This window comes from Mesoplodon mirus, assembly GCF_964341445.2.
Source record: "Mesoplodon mirus genome assembly, chromosome: 9".
NCBI classification, from domain to species: Eukaryota; Metazoa; Chordata; class Mammalia; order Artiodactyla; family Ziphiidae; genus Mesoplodon; species Mesoplodon mirus.
The window spans coordinates 13,890,405-13,908,001 of record NC_138985.1 but is presented as its reverse complement, the minus strand read 5'-3'; the positions used below and the strand labels follow the sequence as shown (position 1 = coordinate 13,908,001).

The 17,597-nt window shown below is 34.8% G+C and overlaps 1 protein-coding gene across 1 annotated transcript in view; it reads right to left on the bottom strand.

Moving 5' to 3' along the window:
* Positions 1–17,597, bottom strand: part of LOC309810774 (cadherin-related family member 4-like) — a gene marked incomplete at its 5' end in the record, with an annotated part of 129,552 nt that overhangs the window by 66,783 nt on the left and 45,172 nt on the right. Inside the window, 2 exon segments of the mRNA XM_082632985.1 lie at positions 5,920–6,033; positions 8,006–8,097. Of these exon segments, the coding sequence (XP_082489111.1) occupies positions 5,920–6,033; positions 8,006–8,097 (206 nt within the window).

The following is a 17,597-nucleotide window of genomic DNA, read 5'->3' as shown; positions in this document are numbered from 1 at the left end:
CATCTCAATAGATGCAGAAAAAGCTTTCGACAAAATTCACACTCATTTATGATAAAAAAAAAAAAACCGTCCAGAAAGTAGGCATAGAGGGAACTTACCTCAACACAATAAAGGTCATATATGACAAACCCACAGCCAACATTGTTCTCAATGGTGAAAACCTGAAACCATTTCCACTAAGATCAGGAACAAGACAAGGTTGCCCACTCTCACCACTATTATTCAACATAGTTTCGAAAGTTTTAGCCACAGCAATCAGAGAAGAAAAAGAAATTAAAGGAATCCAAATCGGAAAAGAAGAAGTAAAACTCACTGTTTGCAGATGACATGATACTATACATAGAGAATCCTAAAGATGCTACCAGAAAACTACTAGAGCTAATCAATGAATATGGTAAAGTTGCAGAATAAAAAAATAATACACAGAAATCTCTTGCCTTCCTATACACCAATGATGAAAAATCTGAAAGAGAAATTAAGGAAACACTCCCGTTTACCATTGCAACAAAAAGAATAAAATACCTAGGAATAAACCTACCTAGGGAGACAAAAGACCTGTATGCAGAAAACTATAAGACACTGATGAAAGAAATTAAGGATGATACCAACAGATAGAGAGATATACCATGTTCTTGGATTGGAAGAATCAACATTGTGAAAATGACTATACTACCCAAAGAAATCTACAGATTCAGTGCAATCCGTATCAAACTACCAATGCATTTTTCACAGAACTAGAACAAAAAAATTCACAAGTTGTATGGAAACAAAAAAGACCCCAAATAGCCAAAGCAATCTTGAGAAAGAAAAACAGAGCTGGAAGAATCAGGCTCCCTGACTTCAGAATATACTACAAAGCTACAGTAATCAAGGCAGTATGGTACTGGCACAAAAACAGAAATATAGATCAATGGAACAGGATAGAAAGCCCAGAGATAAACCCCTATGGTCACCTTTTCTTTCATAAAGGAGGCAAAAGTATACAGTGGAGAAAAGACAGTGTCTTCAATAAATGGTGCTGGGAAAACTGGTCAGCTACATGTAAAAGAATGAAATTAGAATACTCCCTAACACCATACACAAAAATAAACTCAAAATGGGTTAAAGATCTAAATGTAAGGCCAGACACTATAAAACTCTTAGAGGAAAACATAGGCAGAAAACTCTATGACATGCATCACAGCAAGACCCTTTTTGACCCATCTCCTAGAGAAATGGAAATAAAAACAAAAATAAACAAATGGGACCTAATGAAACTTAAAAGCTTTTGCACAGCAAAGGAAACCATAAACAAGACAAAAGGACAACCTTTAGAATGGGAGAAAATATTTGCAAATGAAGCAACTGACAAAGGATTAATCTCCAAAATATACAAGCAGCTCATGCAGCTCAATATCAAAAAAAACAAATAACCCAATTCAAAAGTGGGCAGAACACCTAAATAGACATTTCTCCAAAGAAGATACACAGATTGCCAACAAACACATGAAAGGATGCTCAACGTAACTAATCATTAGAGAAATGCAAATCAAAACTACAATGAGGTATCACCTCACACCAATCAGAATGGCCGTCATCAAAAAGTCTACAAACAATAAGTGCTGGAGAGGGTGTGGAGAAAAGGGAACCCTCTTGCACTGTTGATGGGAATGTAAATTGATACAGCCACTATGGATAACAATATGGAGGTTCCTTAAAAAACTAAAAATAGAGCTACAATATGACCCGGCAATCCCACTACAGGGCATATATCCTGAGAAAACCATAATACAAAAAGAGCCATGTAACACAATGTTCATTGCAGCTCTATTTACAATAGCCAGGACATGGAAGCAACCTAATTGTCCATCGACAGATGAATGGATAAAGAAGATGCGGCACATATATACAATGGAATATTGCTCATCCATAAAAAAGAAACACAACTGAGTTATTTGCAGTGAGGTGGATAGACCTAGAGTCTGTCATACAGAGTGAAGTAAGTCAGACAAAAACAAATACCATATGCTAACACATATATATGGAATCTTAAAAAAAATGGTTCTGAAGAACCCAGGAGCAGGACAGGAATAAAGATGCAGACATAGAGAATGGACTTGAGGACACTGGGAGGGGGAAGTGTAAGCTGGGACAAAGTGAGAGAGTGACATGGACATATATACACTACCAAATGGAAAATAGATAGTTGCTGGGAAGCAGCTGCATAGCACAGGGAGATCAGCTCAGTGATTTGTGGAAAGCACCTAGAGATGTGGAATACAGAGGATGGGAGGGAGATGCAAGAGGGAAGAGATACGGGGATATATGTATATGTATAGCTGATTCAGTTTGTAATACAGCAGAAACTAATACACCACTGTAAAGCAATTATACTCCAGTGAAGATGTTCAAAAAAAAATTTTTTTTAAATAATAACGTTAGGCTGCTTGTGTTGGAATTATGATTCATCCATTTACCAGCTGGGTGATCTTGGGTAGGCCACTTATTTATTTGGACTTAGTGTCTTCATCTATAAAATGGAGGTTAGAATGGTATCTACCTCACAGGGCTTTCATAGGCATTAAGTAAGTTATTATGTGTAAAACACCTTACTGGTGCCTAATACATACTCAACATAATGTAACTGATTTGTTGCTTTAGGAAAAAAAATAAATGTGTGGCTTCTTGGAAATCTGAGTAAGAGTGCCAACACCGTACTTGGCAATTCAAAAATGATTTCAAACTAATGAATCTATTGTTTCTCATTGTTTTAAGTCTTAACAAATACATGGACCCTTGAAATTAGTAGAGAGAATTCATGCTTTCATTCAAGAAATATTCTTGAGCGCTGACTATATGATGAACTGTGCAGTACACCAGAGACAAGAAGCAAATTAGAAATAACCTTACCATGGAGGAAATCAATGGAGAAGATTAATATGTAAACCAAAAGAGGATGAAAGTTTATCTAATGAGGTTTGTTTTTAGATCAAGTTGGTGGACAGAGTAAAATCATTTGCCATAATCCTTCCAGAATACCACTGCCATTAACTTATAAGGGAAAAAGAGGGAGAGAGAGAGAGAGAGAGAGAGAGAGAGAGAGAGAGAAACTCATAAAAGTTAGGTTGTACTACACATTTGGTCCAAGAATAGCTGGGCCATGAAATTAACATATAAACTTTCCTGAAACCAGTGATGCCCTAGGAATGCCAAGAGGTATACCCCTTTGGAGGGACAGTTGCTCAGCACTGTTTAAATGTGTAAATATTCAGAAGCTCTTCTAATGATGAGCTCATATGTGGGAAGAAAAAATGAATGAACAAACCACCTTGAGCTTAAGTCAACAAAGACAAGGGAACAGTTAGGATTACAATCCCCAAATTAAATTAAAATATTAGCAAATTGAATATAGTAATCTATATTGAAACCTACCTTATATGGGGTAGGTTATATGCCAGAAAGACAAAGATGTTATAATAACATAAAATGTATTAGAATAACTGATACATTTAATAAATTCACAAAAATAAACCATATAATTTTCTAAGTAAATGGAGAAAAATATTATAAAATTCAACATCAAATATCCCTTAACAAATCAGGAATAAAAAAAATAAAAAAACTTTTCTGAGCTTCCCTGCTGGTGCAGTGGTTAAAAATCCTCCTGCCAATGCGGGGAACATGGGTTCGATCCCTGGTCCGGGAAGATCCCACATGCCGCGGAGCAGCTAAGTCCGTGTTCCACAACTACTGAGCCTCCGCTCTAGAGACCACGTGCCACAGCTACTGAAGCCTGCACACCTAGAGCCCGTGCTCTGCAAGAAGAGAAGCCACCGCAATGAGAAGCCTGCACACCGCACCACTCGCCACAACTAGAGAAAGCTCGCATGCAGCAACAAAGACCCAACACAGCCAAAAATAAAATAAATAAATTTATTTTAAAAAACCCAAAACTTTTCTTACTTAAAAAAGATGTCTACCGGGCCTCCCTGGTGGCGCAGTGGTTGAGAGTCCGCCTGCCGATGCAGGGGATACGGGTTCGTGCCCCGGTCTGGGAGGATCCCATATGCCGCGGAGCGGCTGGGCCTGTGAGCCATGGCCGCTGGGCCTGCGCATCCGGAGCCTGTGCTCCGCAACGGGAGAGGCCACAACAGTGAGAGGCCCGCATACCGCAAAAAAAAAAAAAAAAAAAAAAAGATGTCTACCATAGCCCTATAAGAAATACAATTGTCATTTGAAACATTAAACAATAACTTTTAAAATCAGGACAAAACAAGAATGTGTCCTATAACCACTTCTAGTAAACATTGTTCTGGACGTCCTCATCAAAAAAATAAGGCATACAACATGAATAAAAAGTTTTAAGGATTGAAGAGAAAAAAACAACTGTCACTCTTGACAGTTATTTTAACTGTGAATGTTAACACAGTTAACATAAAAATGAAAGCTCATCTAGAAATTATTCAAATTAATATAAGGAGTTAGCAAAGTTGCTGTTTTAAATATCAAGGTATAAGAATCAAGTTTAACCTTGAACAATTAGAAAATGAATATACAGGGCTTCCCTGGTGGCGCAGTGGTTGAGAGTCCGCCTGCTCATGCAGGGAACACAGGTTCGTGCCACGGTCTGGGAAGATCCCACATGCCGCAGAGCGGCTGGGCCCGTGAGCCATGGCCACTGAGCCTGCGCTCTGCAACGGAAGAGGCCACAGCAGTGAGAGGCCCGTGTACCGCAAAAAAAAAAAAAAAAAAAAAGAAAGAAAATGAATATACAGCAGCAAAAGTCAAGTTGTCTAGGAATATCATACATATAATGTGTAAAATTACAAACTTCTGTGGAGAAAAATATGAAATATATGGAAGAATTAATGAAGTTCTGAATAAATTAATAAATCATCCTGTTTTACGGATGATAATGATGCTAATTCTCTTCAGTCTAATTTATAAATTCAGTGTAATTAAAATCAAAACGTGAATTGGGCTTCTTTCATAAACTTAATTTTGAACATTATATGAAAGAGTAAAGAAGCAAATAGAACTGAAGCACTTTGTTTAGGAGTGAATGGAAAACAACAAAGTTGATAATATGAGAGATGATCGTACAATACCAAAGTGAAAATATTATAAACCATTAGCCAGTTGTCCTAGAGCACCAGTTGTTGCTTTTCATTTTTCCTCTAACTCTCACACAGTGAGAAAATCCTGGTCAAAATGTTTGTAGCTTATAAAGGCTTGTTTTAGGTAAGGTGATGTTTTTAAAAAAACAATGTTTCCTGATAAGTCTACTACTGGAAGCATTGAGAAATGTTTAAGGACACTGGGAAACATTTGAAATTTAAGTGGTCCCATTTCCCAGAATGACTTTGTAGGAAAAGAGATTTGTTATGTTTTTCCATACCCTTATACCTCTCTGTTCTTTCCAAATATTTGCAAATCTGAAATTTGACCAGGACATTGGGGGAAAAAAAGATTTAGGCCAGATCTCTACAGTCAAGTAAAGCCAAGGATAGAGGCAACACTCCAGATAATTTGTGACTGTAATAAAGGGCAATTTTATTTAATTACCCAGAATGTTACCTCAGTTTTATGCTTTTGAATATGGAGGCAATCCCTTCTCCAACATTTTTATGCTTTTGAATATGGAGATAATCCCTTCTCTAACTTTTATATGCACTTAAAGAAGCAAACACAAAAATTGAAATAATATTTTTTAAAAGTCTAATGGAGAGAGTAAAATGAATCAAATAAAACTCTAAATTTATTTTCTTAAAGTGAATTTTTGCTTGATCTATGTGAATATGAAAATGCAATTACATAAATTTGGTATTTTTATTTCAATTTAGGTAAGTTTTTAAAAGTTATTCTTATTGAAAATTATTCTTTCTGAAGGGTATTTAAAGGTATTTATTATTTAATGTTAAGTTTCATATTTATTCTTACCTTAGGATTTGTTTCATAATCCAAAAGAGGTCTCGTGGTTTTAGAAATCACGCCATTATGTGAATCCAAAGCAAAGTAGGCAGTGGCATTAACTGAAGAGTTTAATATTAAAAACTTTTAAGAAAGCACACAAAAAAATGGTTAATACATTATTGAAAAAGCATGGATTCTGAACTTACAGTTTTGATGCAGTTATTTGGCAAGACCTAAGTAAACCAAAATTAATTTTGTGAAGACAGTGCCCTTAAAAATAAAAGCTAAACTTTCTTTTCCAGACTTCAATAGTAATCTTAAAATTCATTTACATTTTTTCCAAAGGTTTTTATATTTAAGTATTAGAGCATTTTTGGTAAATAACTATTATTGGTTTTATAATTAGTTTATTTTCTAGTGTTGCATTTACAGATTTTTCTAATATATAAAAAAGTCATTCCCTCTTGTATACTCAGGAGGCACATACACTGAATTATTTGGAAAAAGCCATTAGATCTCATCTCTAAATTGATTTTCTGTATGGCACAATAAAATATTGCTTTAGACAAAGATATTTTTTAGGGACATCAGCATGTTCCTCTCCATTGTTATCACTGTGCTTATAACTGGGCTCAGTTTCAAGATGAATATTAAAGATTTTTAAAGGGATTTAGTAAAGACATCATATTTTGAAAAAAATTACATCCAGTTTCTGGTCCAAAGAGAAACAATAAAACCTGGGAGACATATCCAATGCCATTTCCAAAAAGGCATCACAGCCATTTTGATGGGTATACTAACTGATTTTTATTTGTCTATAAGTGAACAACCAAAGTTGGCTTATATTAGGCTAAAATCCATTAAGTGTTCTCTTGGAAAAATCTCATTTTCTTTGTTTCTCCCCTTATTATTATAGCTTTTTGTTAAAAAAAAATATCATTTTCCAAGTCTTTGTTTTGTTTTTCTTTCCCAGTGACTTTTACAATATAATTCAGATATTATAATATTTAGTTATGAATGTGTAATATTTAGTTATGTGTAAACACATGAAGTTGTAGTGTAGTACATATTCACCCCATCCTCCTCCCACATGCATGTATCCTGGCCTACACCCACATATATATCTACACACCCTAAATGCACATAATCCCCATATCCTGACCCTGTCCTCCCACACACATTTACACACCCACATAAATGGAGCTTCTGAACCTAGTAAACAAGAAACTACACTTTTCCTGTGTCATCTTCTGTCCTCAGTCTAAAATTCACATGAGCAAGAAAATGAAATTGGGAGTACTGATCAATGCCTCACTGTAATCAGGTCACCAGAAAAATTATATACAGGCTAAATTTTCCAACAAGGCCCCCCCCAAGCTTTCATTTCAACCTTATTCTCTAAATGATGTTTATAAGCCAGCTACCAGAGTAAGTATGAACTAATGGAAAAAGTTTAGTTTGCTCTAAAGAGAATTAGAGCAGAATATTCCATTGCACTGATATGACTTATAATACATTCTGTAATCAAAAACTCAATTTTTTCTTACAAGTACAATTAGAATATAGTTCATATGTACACCATAAAAATTCCTGAGAAAATCTCGAGTGATTAATTATCTTGTATTTCTTCTTCTTTACTCCCTCTTAATCTGCAACTATTTTGTCATGTATTATTTATTAAATCACTATTAATTAATTATTGCTGAAACTAGAACGTATATGAAGATACAACATATCCTTTATTCAAATTATGTGTATAATAAAAAACAATTCCTGATCTGGGATGAATAAAAGGTAACAAACATTAAAGGATATTCTCTCAGCTGTATAAATGTCATCAGACAAATGGAAAAAAATGTAAGCTCTAGTTTTTCTAAATGCCTTTTAGAGCATTTTAGAAGGTCTGTTGCTTTCACTTCCAAGTCATGTAATTTTTAGTCTGTTACTATATTCAAAGGTTTAAAGTCCTTCTCTTACTTCAGTGACTACCATAAGATATAAAGACAACATTAATTCAAAGCCTGATGAAATAATTTTTTGCTCATTGAAAATTTGAGCACTTTTAAAAAAATAAAAGTTGGAAAAAATTAATAGATAATAATACAATACTTACCTCAACTTCTTGTCCTGGATCTGGATCTCTTGCAAGAATCCTATATATAAAAGCAAATGCAGGAACCTTTTCAGGAATAGACACTGAAACACCTATACAATTATATAAACCATGAGCAATAATTTAAATTCAAACATTCTTTCACTACTTTTTGCTTCATATTGGCTCCATAAGTTGTTATACTGTAAGAATTTCTCCCTATAGCATTTTCTTAATGATATTTATTTTAGAGAAATTAAGACCACCAGTAATTTTTCCCACTAACATTCATTTTAAGAAAGCCAACATAAAAATATCAGTTTCATATTTCTACATTTAAATTTTGGGCTAGTGTGTGGAATAGGATATAATTGCTCAGTGTTTGGCACAAAGTCAATTAAGATATGCTTTCAACTTTGATTCCTTTGTTAGATAATTAAAGTCTTCATCTCTTTTCACAGTAATGTACAAAAAATAGAGCAAAAGCTGTGGAGTCAGGAATTGACTCCAGTTGAATTTCTAGTCCATCAATATTCTCATCTTTACAATAGGATAAGATATATTCTCAACCTTAGAGTAGTTCTGACGATTAAATACAATATTATACGTAATGCATCTCACAAATGCTCAATAAATATTATTTACTTTCCTTTCTTCAACCACTGCTTCTTATCTTTATTTCAGTGTTACCAACTGTGATTCTGTCTCACCTAAAAACCGAATAACACAAATGCACACACATTAAACCGTAAGTATTTTCTTCACCTGTTGTACGATTCTACAAATGATACTCTTAAAATTATTCCTACTTTCTATGCACTTGAATATTGAATAGCAAGTCTATAACCTAGACTAGGTAGTCCTGTAAAAGCCTCATACAGTTTGACTATTTTGAAGAATGTAATGGAACAATTGTTGTGTGAACAGGTCTTGCTTATTTTGAACCTTTGTTTCAAACTGAACATGTAAACAGATTGCCTAATTTAGTGGTCACTCTAGTTAATTAAGGCCATTGGATAATTTAACATAGTAAGTGAATTTAATATGTATGTATCATATCAGCCACCTGAAAGTTGTGTCAGTACCCTGTCTTGGGGCTTCCCTGGTGGCACAGTGGTTAAGAATCTGCCTGCTAATGCAGGGGACACGGGTTCGAGCCCTGGTCTGGGAGGATCCCACATGCCGCGGAGCAACTAGGCCCGTGAGCCACAACTAATGAGCCTGCACGTCTGGAGCCTGTGCTCCGCAACAAGAGAGGCCGCGATAGTGAGAGGCCCGCGCACCACGATGAAGAGTGGCCCCCGCTTGCCACAACTAGAGAAAGCCCTCACACAGAAACGAAGACCCAACACAGCAAAAATAAATAAATTAATTAATACTCTGTCTTGAAAAACCTCACAGAGACCCACACAGAGTTACCCTATTTTAGATAGAAGGCAGTATTTTCTTTTCTGCTACTTCTCTGTCACAAAGACCATAGACCCACCTGATGGAAGAGAAGAGAATCTTGATCTTGATCCTGCCTAAGCAGCTTATGCTGGTTCAGCCAAGTCTGCAGTAGAAGTCAGGTCAGAATTACCTCCTTAGGATCTACGTGTATTTTTTAAAGCTTTCTGTGATTTGGGGGAGACCAGAAAAGTAAATTACGAAGAACATCAGTTCAATTGTCTCAAAGTGATCCAAAAGATAAAGTTTTCATAAGCACCAGGCCTATAAGGTGATTCATTGCCAAGCCTACTAGGAGGCTTTTCTTTCTTAAGTTTAGCATTTATGAACAAGTCCCTTTAACACAAATTCTTATTTCAGATAGATTTATCACATACTAGAATGTATGTTTTGGGTCAAAGTACAAAATCTCTTTGTGTGTATGCATGTGCACATGCATGTGTGTTTTGGAAATTTTCAGTTTCCAAAAGAGTGATATTTCTAAAAATGGTAGAAGTGATAATACTGGCTGTGCGAAATGAATAGAAAGCAAAAATGGACAGGAATCCAAAACAAAAACAAAAACAAGCTATTTAAATAAAATTTGTGGTGTTCCATTTGCCCTCAACTTTATTATCCTCTCATTGTCTCCCAGTTAACTGGGTAGTTTCTCCTAGTAGAAACAGCTAGAGAAAGAAAAGGAGTCAAAACAGAGAAGGCAGAAAGAGTAAAGAGGGTTTTACTGTGACAGATAAGTAAGCTAGTAAGGTTAGAGATAAATGGAGGAAAAGAATGGAGAGACTAACTAGCAGAACAGATATAATTGATGAGCTTGAGTTGACCAAGCCAAATTCAAACCAATCCTACTTGGATTTTCTGAGATACTACTATGTGCAAATTCTCAAATACATTTAAATGTTTAAAAGTTTTTATTCTCAGGAGATCTTTATGAAAAACACAAACACATATAAGGGTGAAGTCAGGGAACAGTATATGATGCTGTGATTTGTATGACACTAATAAGAACATACTTCATTATCTTATGCATGAGGATATGCTGATTCTAATTAATATATTATGAATGTTTTTTAATGGGTGACATTTTTAAAATGAAATGCAATTGACAAAACTTTAACTTATAACAAACTTTTCAGGAACATCTATTTTACTGAAGGATACCTCCATATATTACTTTAAATATCTATTCTATTGCAATTTATATAATTGAAAGCCTGTTTTAAGCAAGTACTCTTTTGGAGCAAGAATATCAGATAAAATAGCTACAAACTATTAGGAGTAATGATGTTGATTTTTCAAGAAGTTAAAATTGTATAACTATAGCTAGAGTTTTAATTTGAGAAACATTTTAAAAATTAACAGTACAGAATGTTACAAAATAAATATTTTTTTGTAATTATACAAAAAATAAAGGTAACTATGGTCATATATATAAAATGGGATTTATAATTATGGGTTAATATACATAACATGTACCCAACAAAATTAGGGGAACTTTACAGTTTGTATCACCTCACGATTACTATTTTTTGAAAAGATAATTTTTAATTGCTATGTAGCATTTCATCAAATGGATATACTATCTTTTAACCAATTTCCTATTATTAGGTATTTTTCTATTTCAAACATTATGTTACTATAAACTTTGCACATAAATCTTGATCGTATCTCTAATAATTCTGTAAAAATAAACTCTAAGGAACAAAAATATTGAAATGAAGATAATAATCATTTTAATACTCTTTATAAGCATTTACTAAAATAGTATTTTAGATTATTTAAAATTTTGCTTTATGAAAGTGTTAATTTCTTTTTTATTGAAGTGTAGTTGATGTATAATATAAGTTACAGGTTTACAATAGAGTGATTCACAATTTGTGTGTGTGTGTGTGTATTATATTTTATAAATATATTTAAAATATTTGACCCTAGAGTAGAAATAAAATATGACTTATGAATAATAATTTATTTGTCCACTGTCATCCTCCTGAAATTTCTGCTCCTCAAATTTCTAGAGCCAATTGTCAAAACCTAAGCACTCCCAGCTTCCCCATTCCTGATTTTTTTACAAATTTGATAAGGGTCCCAAAGTTCTTCCATTCATTAGACTTTGAAGACATTGATTATGGGGATGACCTCAGTGTTTAACACTGAGAACATTCCTGCCATTCTGGGAAGAGGAGGTTTCTGAAGAACAGAGGAACACTCCGAGGCTTGTCCATTAGAATGGAGAGACAGGTGACACCAACTTGCAGAAGGTGCTTTATCTTCATTTTACAGACATACTACTGTATTCTTGTTTCCATTGTCAAAATTCAGTAGCATATAGCTGTTCAGAATTTCAGGTGAGAGACCTAAACGTTTCCAGGTCACGCAATCTCCCAAATTATGTCATCTTAGATCCTTGTTTACTTTTTCCCATATCAAAGCAATTAAATTATCTGAAAACTATGCCTCAGTTACATGATTTAATTTCCCCATACTTCAAAAACAGTTCATATAGCCATTTTGCTCTTGCAAGAGTGTCCTAAATGGCTTCTCAATACTCAGTTTCTCTCCCTTTATGTGGCATCCAGACTGACTTTTTAGGTGGAACCGAAACTTATGATTTCTTTGCTTAAAACTTCTTAGTCATTTTCTATTCCTCCTGAAATAAAATTGAACTCTCTGCCAAAGTTCTAAGACCCTTCATTATTTAGCCTCTTCCATCCTTTTCCAGCTCCCTCACTGGTCCATGGGCCAGCACCATCAGCATCATCTGGGAACTTCTAAATGCAAATGTTCAGGCCCCACACCACACCTGCTGAATCAGACCACTGTGGCTGGAACCCAGGTATCTCTAGTTCAGCAAGCCCACCAGGTGATTCCACCACACAATAAACTTGAGTAGCCACGTGTCTAGAAATATTGGCTTTCTTGGAGTTCTTCAGACTAACCATGTTCTTTCCAGCCTCTAGACCATTGCATTTATTTCTTTTTGTCTAGAATTTTCTTCCTTTTTCCTACTCAACTTTTTACTTAAATATCAGCACTTAAAGTGCCTTCCCTGACCTCCCATCTAAATTCTCCTAATGTTCTCTCCATCAAGTTAGTCTGTGTTCCCCTTTTGCTATTATTATTTTTTTCTAGGTACTAATATTATAATGAAAGTTTGTTGTATTTCTTATCACTTAAGTTCACCTTCTTCATCAAAACTTTTCCTTGGGTTAGGTGGGTGGATATTCTTCTGGGGAGTAGAAAGGGAGAAAGGTGCTCTCCCCCACCAGCCACCCTCTCTTTTTTTTTCACAACTCACACACACACACTGTATTTTATTTTTACAAGAGATAAATAAACTGACACCAAGCATTGTAAATGGTTGAACACAACAAAAGCAACAACGATTGCAATTACCAAACACGAAACACACTCACACTATGTCATAATATTGACATTCAGTCCAGTAATCCTCCACTGCAACAGCTCCTTTACTTTGCAGTGAAAATTGATTTGTATATTCTTTGCCTCTGAGTCCTTGTGGGATTTTTTTTTTATTCAAACAGAAAGTCACAAAAATTATAATCATCCTCATCAGTTCACTCAGTCCCATGAAATTAATTTTTTTCATCTTGATCTTTTATTAGCACTTTTATGAATTCATCAGTTTTCCATTAGAGTTCTGAAAATGCTTATTCATTCAGTTCAGCAGTATAGTCAGTTACCAGAAACCTGTACTTGTCAGAGTCTTTTCCATGAATTCCTTGAAGATGAAACACTTTTATAGGAACATTTTTGCAAAAGCTTCAGAGTACACCCAGAACTGTCTGTAAATGACAAAAGACTTAAAAATAAAGATGGTTAAAGATTTGATGAAAGTTCATAATAATGCAATTGACAAGGAAATTGAGTTATTTCTGAGATACACATTTTAAAGTAATAACAAGAATTATGACTTATAACATTATACCAGAACATATAAGATTTTTAGAAATATCATGTAATGTCTGAAACATTTATATTATCATATTTCCATACAAATAACCCAAAGAAAGTTTAGTATTAGTTGTTTTTTGTTTTTTTATACTGCAGGTTCTTATTAGTCATCAGTTTTATACACATCAGTGTATACATGTCAATCCCAATCGCCCAATTCATCACACCACCATCCCCACCCCACCGACATTTTCCCCCCTTGGTGTCCATACATTTGTTCTCTACATATGTGTCTCAACTTCTGCCCTGCAAACAGGTTCATCTGTACCATATTTCTAGGTTCCACATACATGCGTTAATATACAATATTTGTTTTTCTCTTTCTGACTTACTTCACTCTGTATGACAGTCTCTAGATCCATCCACGTCTCAACAAATGACTCAATTTTGTTCCTTTTTATGGCTGAGTAATACTCCATTGTATATATGTACCACATCTTCTTTATCCATTCATCTGTCGATGGACATTTAGGTTGCTTCCATGACCTGGCTATTGTAAATAGTGCTGCAATGAACATTAGGGTGCATGTGTCTTTTTGAATTATGGTTTTCTCTGGGTATATGCCCAGTAGTGGGATTGCTGGATCATATGGTAATGCTACTTTTAGTTTTTTAAGGAACCTCCATACTGTTCTCCATAGTGGCTGTGTCAATTTATGTTCCCACCAACAGTGCAAGAGCATTCCCTTTTTTCCACACCCTCTCCAGCATTTGTTGTTTGTAGATTTTCTGGTGATGCCCATTCTAACTGGTGTGAGGTGATACCTCATTGTAGTTTTGATTTGCATTTCTCTGATAATTAGTGATATTGAGCAGCTTTTCATGTGCTTCTTGGCCATCTGTATGTCTTCTTTGGAGAAATGTCTACTTAACTCTTCTGCCCATTTTTGGATTAGGTTGTTTGTTTTTTTAATATTGAGCTGCATGAGATGTTTATATATTTTGGAGATTAATCCTTTGTTGATTCATTAGCAAATATTTTCTCAAATTCTTAGGGTTGTCTTTTCATTTTGTTTATGGTTTCCTTTGCTGTGCAAAAGCTTTGAAGTTTCATTAGGTCCCATTTGTTTATTTTTGTTTTTATTTCCATTAATCTAGGAGTTGGATCAAAACAAATCTTGCTGTGATTTATGTCAAAGAGCATTCTTCCTATGTTTTCCTCTAAGAGTTTTATAGTGTCCGGTTTTACATTTAGGTCTTGAATCCATTTTGAGTTTATTTTTGTGTATGGTGTTAGGGAGTGTTCTAATTTCATTCTTTTACGTGTAGCTGTCCAGCTTTCCCAGTACCACTTATTGAAGAGACTGTTTTTTCTCCATTGTATATCTTTGCCTCCTTTGTCATAGATTTGTTGACCACAGGTGCGTGGGTTTATCTCTGGGCTTTCTATCTTGTTCCACTGATCTATGTTTCTGTTTTTGTGCCAGTACCATATTGTCTTGATTACTGTACCTTTGTAGTATAGTCTGAGGTTACGGAGTCTGATTCCTCCAGCTCCGTCTTTTGCCTCAAGACTGCTTTGGTTTTCGGGGTCTTTTGTGTCTCCATACAAATTTTGAGATGATTTGTACTAGTTCTGTAAAAAATGCCATTGGTAATTTGACAGGGATTGCATTGAATCTGTAGATTGCTTTGGGTAGTATAGTCATTTTCACAATATTGATTCTTCCAATCCAAGAACATGGTATATCTCTCCATCTGTTGGTATCATCTTTAATTTCTTTCATCAGTGTCTTATAGTTTTCTGCATACAGGTCTTTTGTCTCCCTAGGTAGGTTTATTCCTAGGTGTTTTATTCTTTTTCTTGCAGTGGTAAATGGGAGGGTTTCCATAATTTCTCATTCAGATTTTTCATCATTAGTGTGTAGGAATGCAAGGGATTTCTGTGCATTAATTTTGGATCCTGCAACTTTACCAAATTCATTGATTAGCTCTCATAGCTTTCTGATGGCATCTTTAGGATTCTCTATGTATAGTATCATGTCATCTGCAAACAGTGACAGTTTTACTTCTTTTTTTCCAATTTGGATTCCTTTTATTACTTTTTCTTCTCTGATTTCTGTGGCTAGGACTTCCAGAACTATGTTGAATAACAGTGGTGAGAGTGGACATCCTTGTCTCGTTCCTGATCTTAGAAGAAATGCTTTCAGTTTTTCACCATTGAGAATGATGTTTGCTGTGGGTTTGTCATATATGGCCTTTCTTATGTTGAGGTAGGTTCCCTCTATGCCCACTTTCTGGAGAGTTTTTATCATAAATGGGTGTTGAATTTTGTCAAAAGCTTTTTTCTGAATCTATCGAGATGATCATATGGTTTTTATTCTTCGATTTGTTAACATGGTGTATCACATTGATTGATTTGCATATATTGAAGAATCCTTGCATCCCTGGGATAAATCCCACTTGATCATGGTGTATGATCCTTTTAATGTGTTGTTGGATTCTGTTTGCTGGTATTTTGTTGAGGACTTTTGCATCTGTATTCATCAGTGATATTGGTCTGTAATTTTCTTTTTTTGTAGTATCTTTGTCTGGTTTTGGTATCAGGGTGATGGTGGCCTCATAGAATGAGTTTGGGAGTGTTCTTTCCTCTACAGTTTTTTGGAAGAGTTTGAGAAAGATGGGTGTTAGCTCTTCTCTAAATGTTTCATAGAATTCACCTGTCAAGCCATCTGGTCCTGGACTTTTGTTTTTTGGAGGATTTTTAATCACAGTTTCAATTTCATTACTTGTGATTGGTCTGTTCATATTTTCTGTTTCTTCCTGTTTCTTCTGGTTCAGTCTCGGAAGGTTATACCTTTCTAAGAATTTGTCCATTTCTTCCAGGTTGTCCATTTTATTGGCATAGAGTTGCTTATAGTAGTCTTTTAGGATGCTTTGTATTTCTGCAGTGTCTGTTGTAACTTCTCCTTTTTCGTTTCTAATTTTATTGATTTGAGTTCTCTCCCTCCTTTTCTTGATGAGTCTGGCTAATGGTTTATCAATTTTGTTTATCTTCTCAAAGAACTAGCTTTTAGTTTTATTGATCTTTGCTATTGTTTTCTTTGTTTCTGTTTCATTTATTTCTGCTCTGATCTTTATGATTTCTTTCCTTCTAACTTTGTGTTTTGCTTGTTCTTTCTCTCGTTTCTTTAGATGTAAATTTCGATTGTTTACTTGAGATTTTTCTTTAATTGATAGGTATTTTTGATAAGTAGGTCTGTAGGTATTTTTTTATTTCCTCTTTGATTTCTTCAGTGATCTCTTGGTTATACAGTAACGTATTGTTTAGCCTCCATGTGTTTGTCTTTGTGGGTTTTTTTTCCCCTGTAATTTATTTCTAATCTCATAGCATTGTGGTCAGAAAAGATACTTGATATGATTTCAGTTTTCTTAAATTTACTGAGGCTTGATTTGTGACCGAAGATGTGATCTGTCCTGGAGAATGTTCCGTGCTCACTTGAGAAGAAAGTGTAATCTGCTGTTTTCGGATGGAATGTCCTATAAATATCAGTTAAATCTATGTGGTCTATTGTGTCTTTTAAAGCTTCTGTTTCCTTATTTATTTTCATTTTGGATGATCTGTCCATTGGTGTAAGTGAGGTGTTAAAGTCCCCCACTATTATTGTGTTACTGTCAATTTTCTCTTTTATAGCTGTTAGCAGTTGCCTTATGTATTGATGTGCTCCTCTGTTGGGTGCATATATATTTATAATTGTTTTATCTTCTTCTTGGATTGATCCCCTGATCATTGTATAGTGTCCTTCCTTGTCTATTGTAACATTATTTATTTTAAAGTCTATTTTACCTGAAATGAGTATAGTTACTCCAGCTTTCTTTTGATTTCCATTTGCATGGAATATCTTTTTCCATCCCCTCACTTTCAGTCTGTATGTGTCCCTAAGTCTGAAATGGGTCTCTTGTAGACAGCATATATATGGATCTTGTTTTTGTATCCATTCAGCAAGCCTGTGTCTTTTGGTTGGAGCATTTAATCCATTCACGTTTAAGGTAATTATCGATATGTATGTTCCTATGACCATTTTCTTAATTGTTTTCAGTTTGTTTATGTAGATCCTTTTCTTCTCTTGTGTTTCCCACTTAGAGAAGTTCCTTTAGCGTTCTAAAGTTCTTTTCCTTAAACCAGTTCCTTTAGAGCTGGTTTGGTGGTGCTGAATTCTCTTAGCCTTTGCTTGTCTGTAAAGCTTTTGATTTCTCC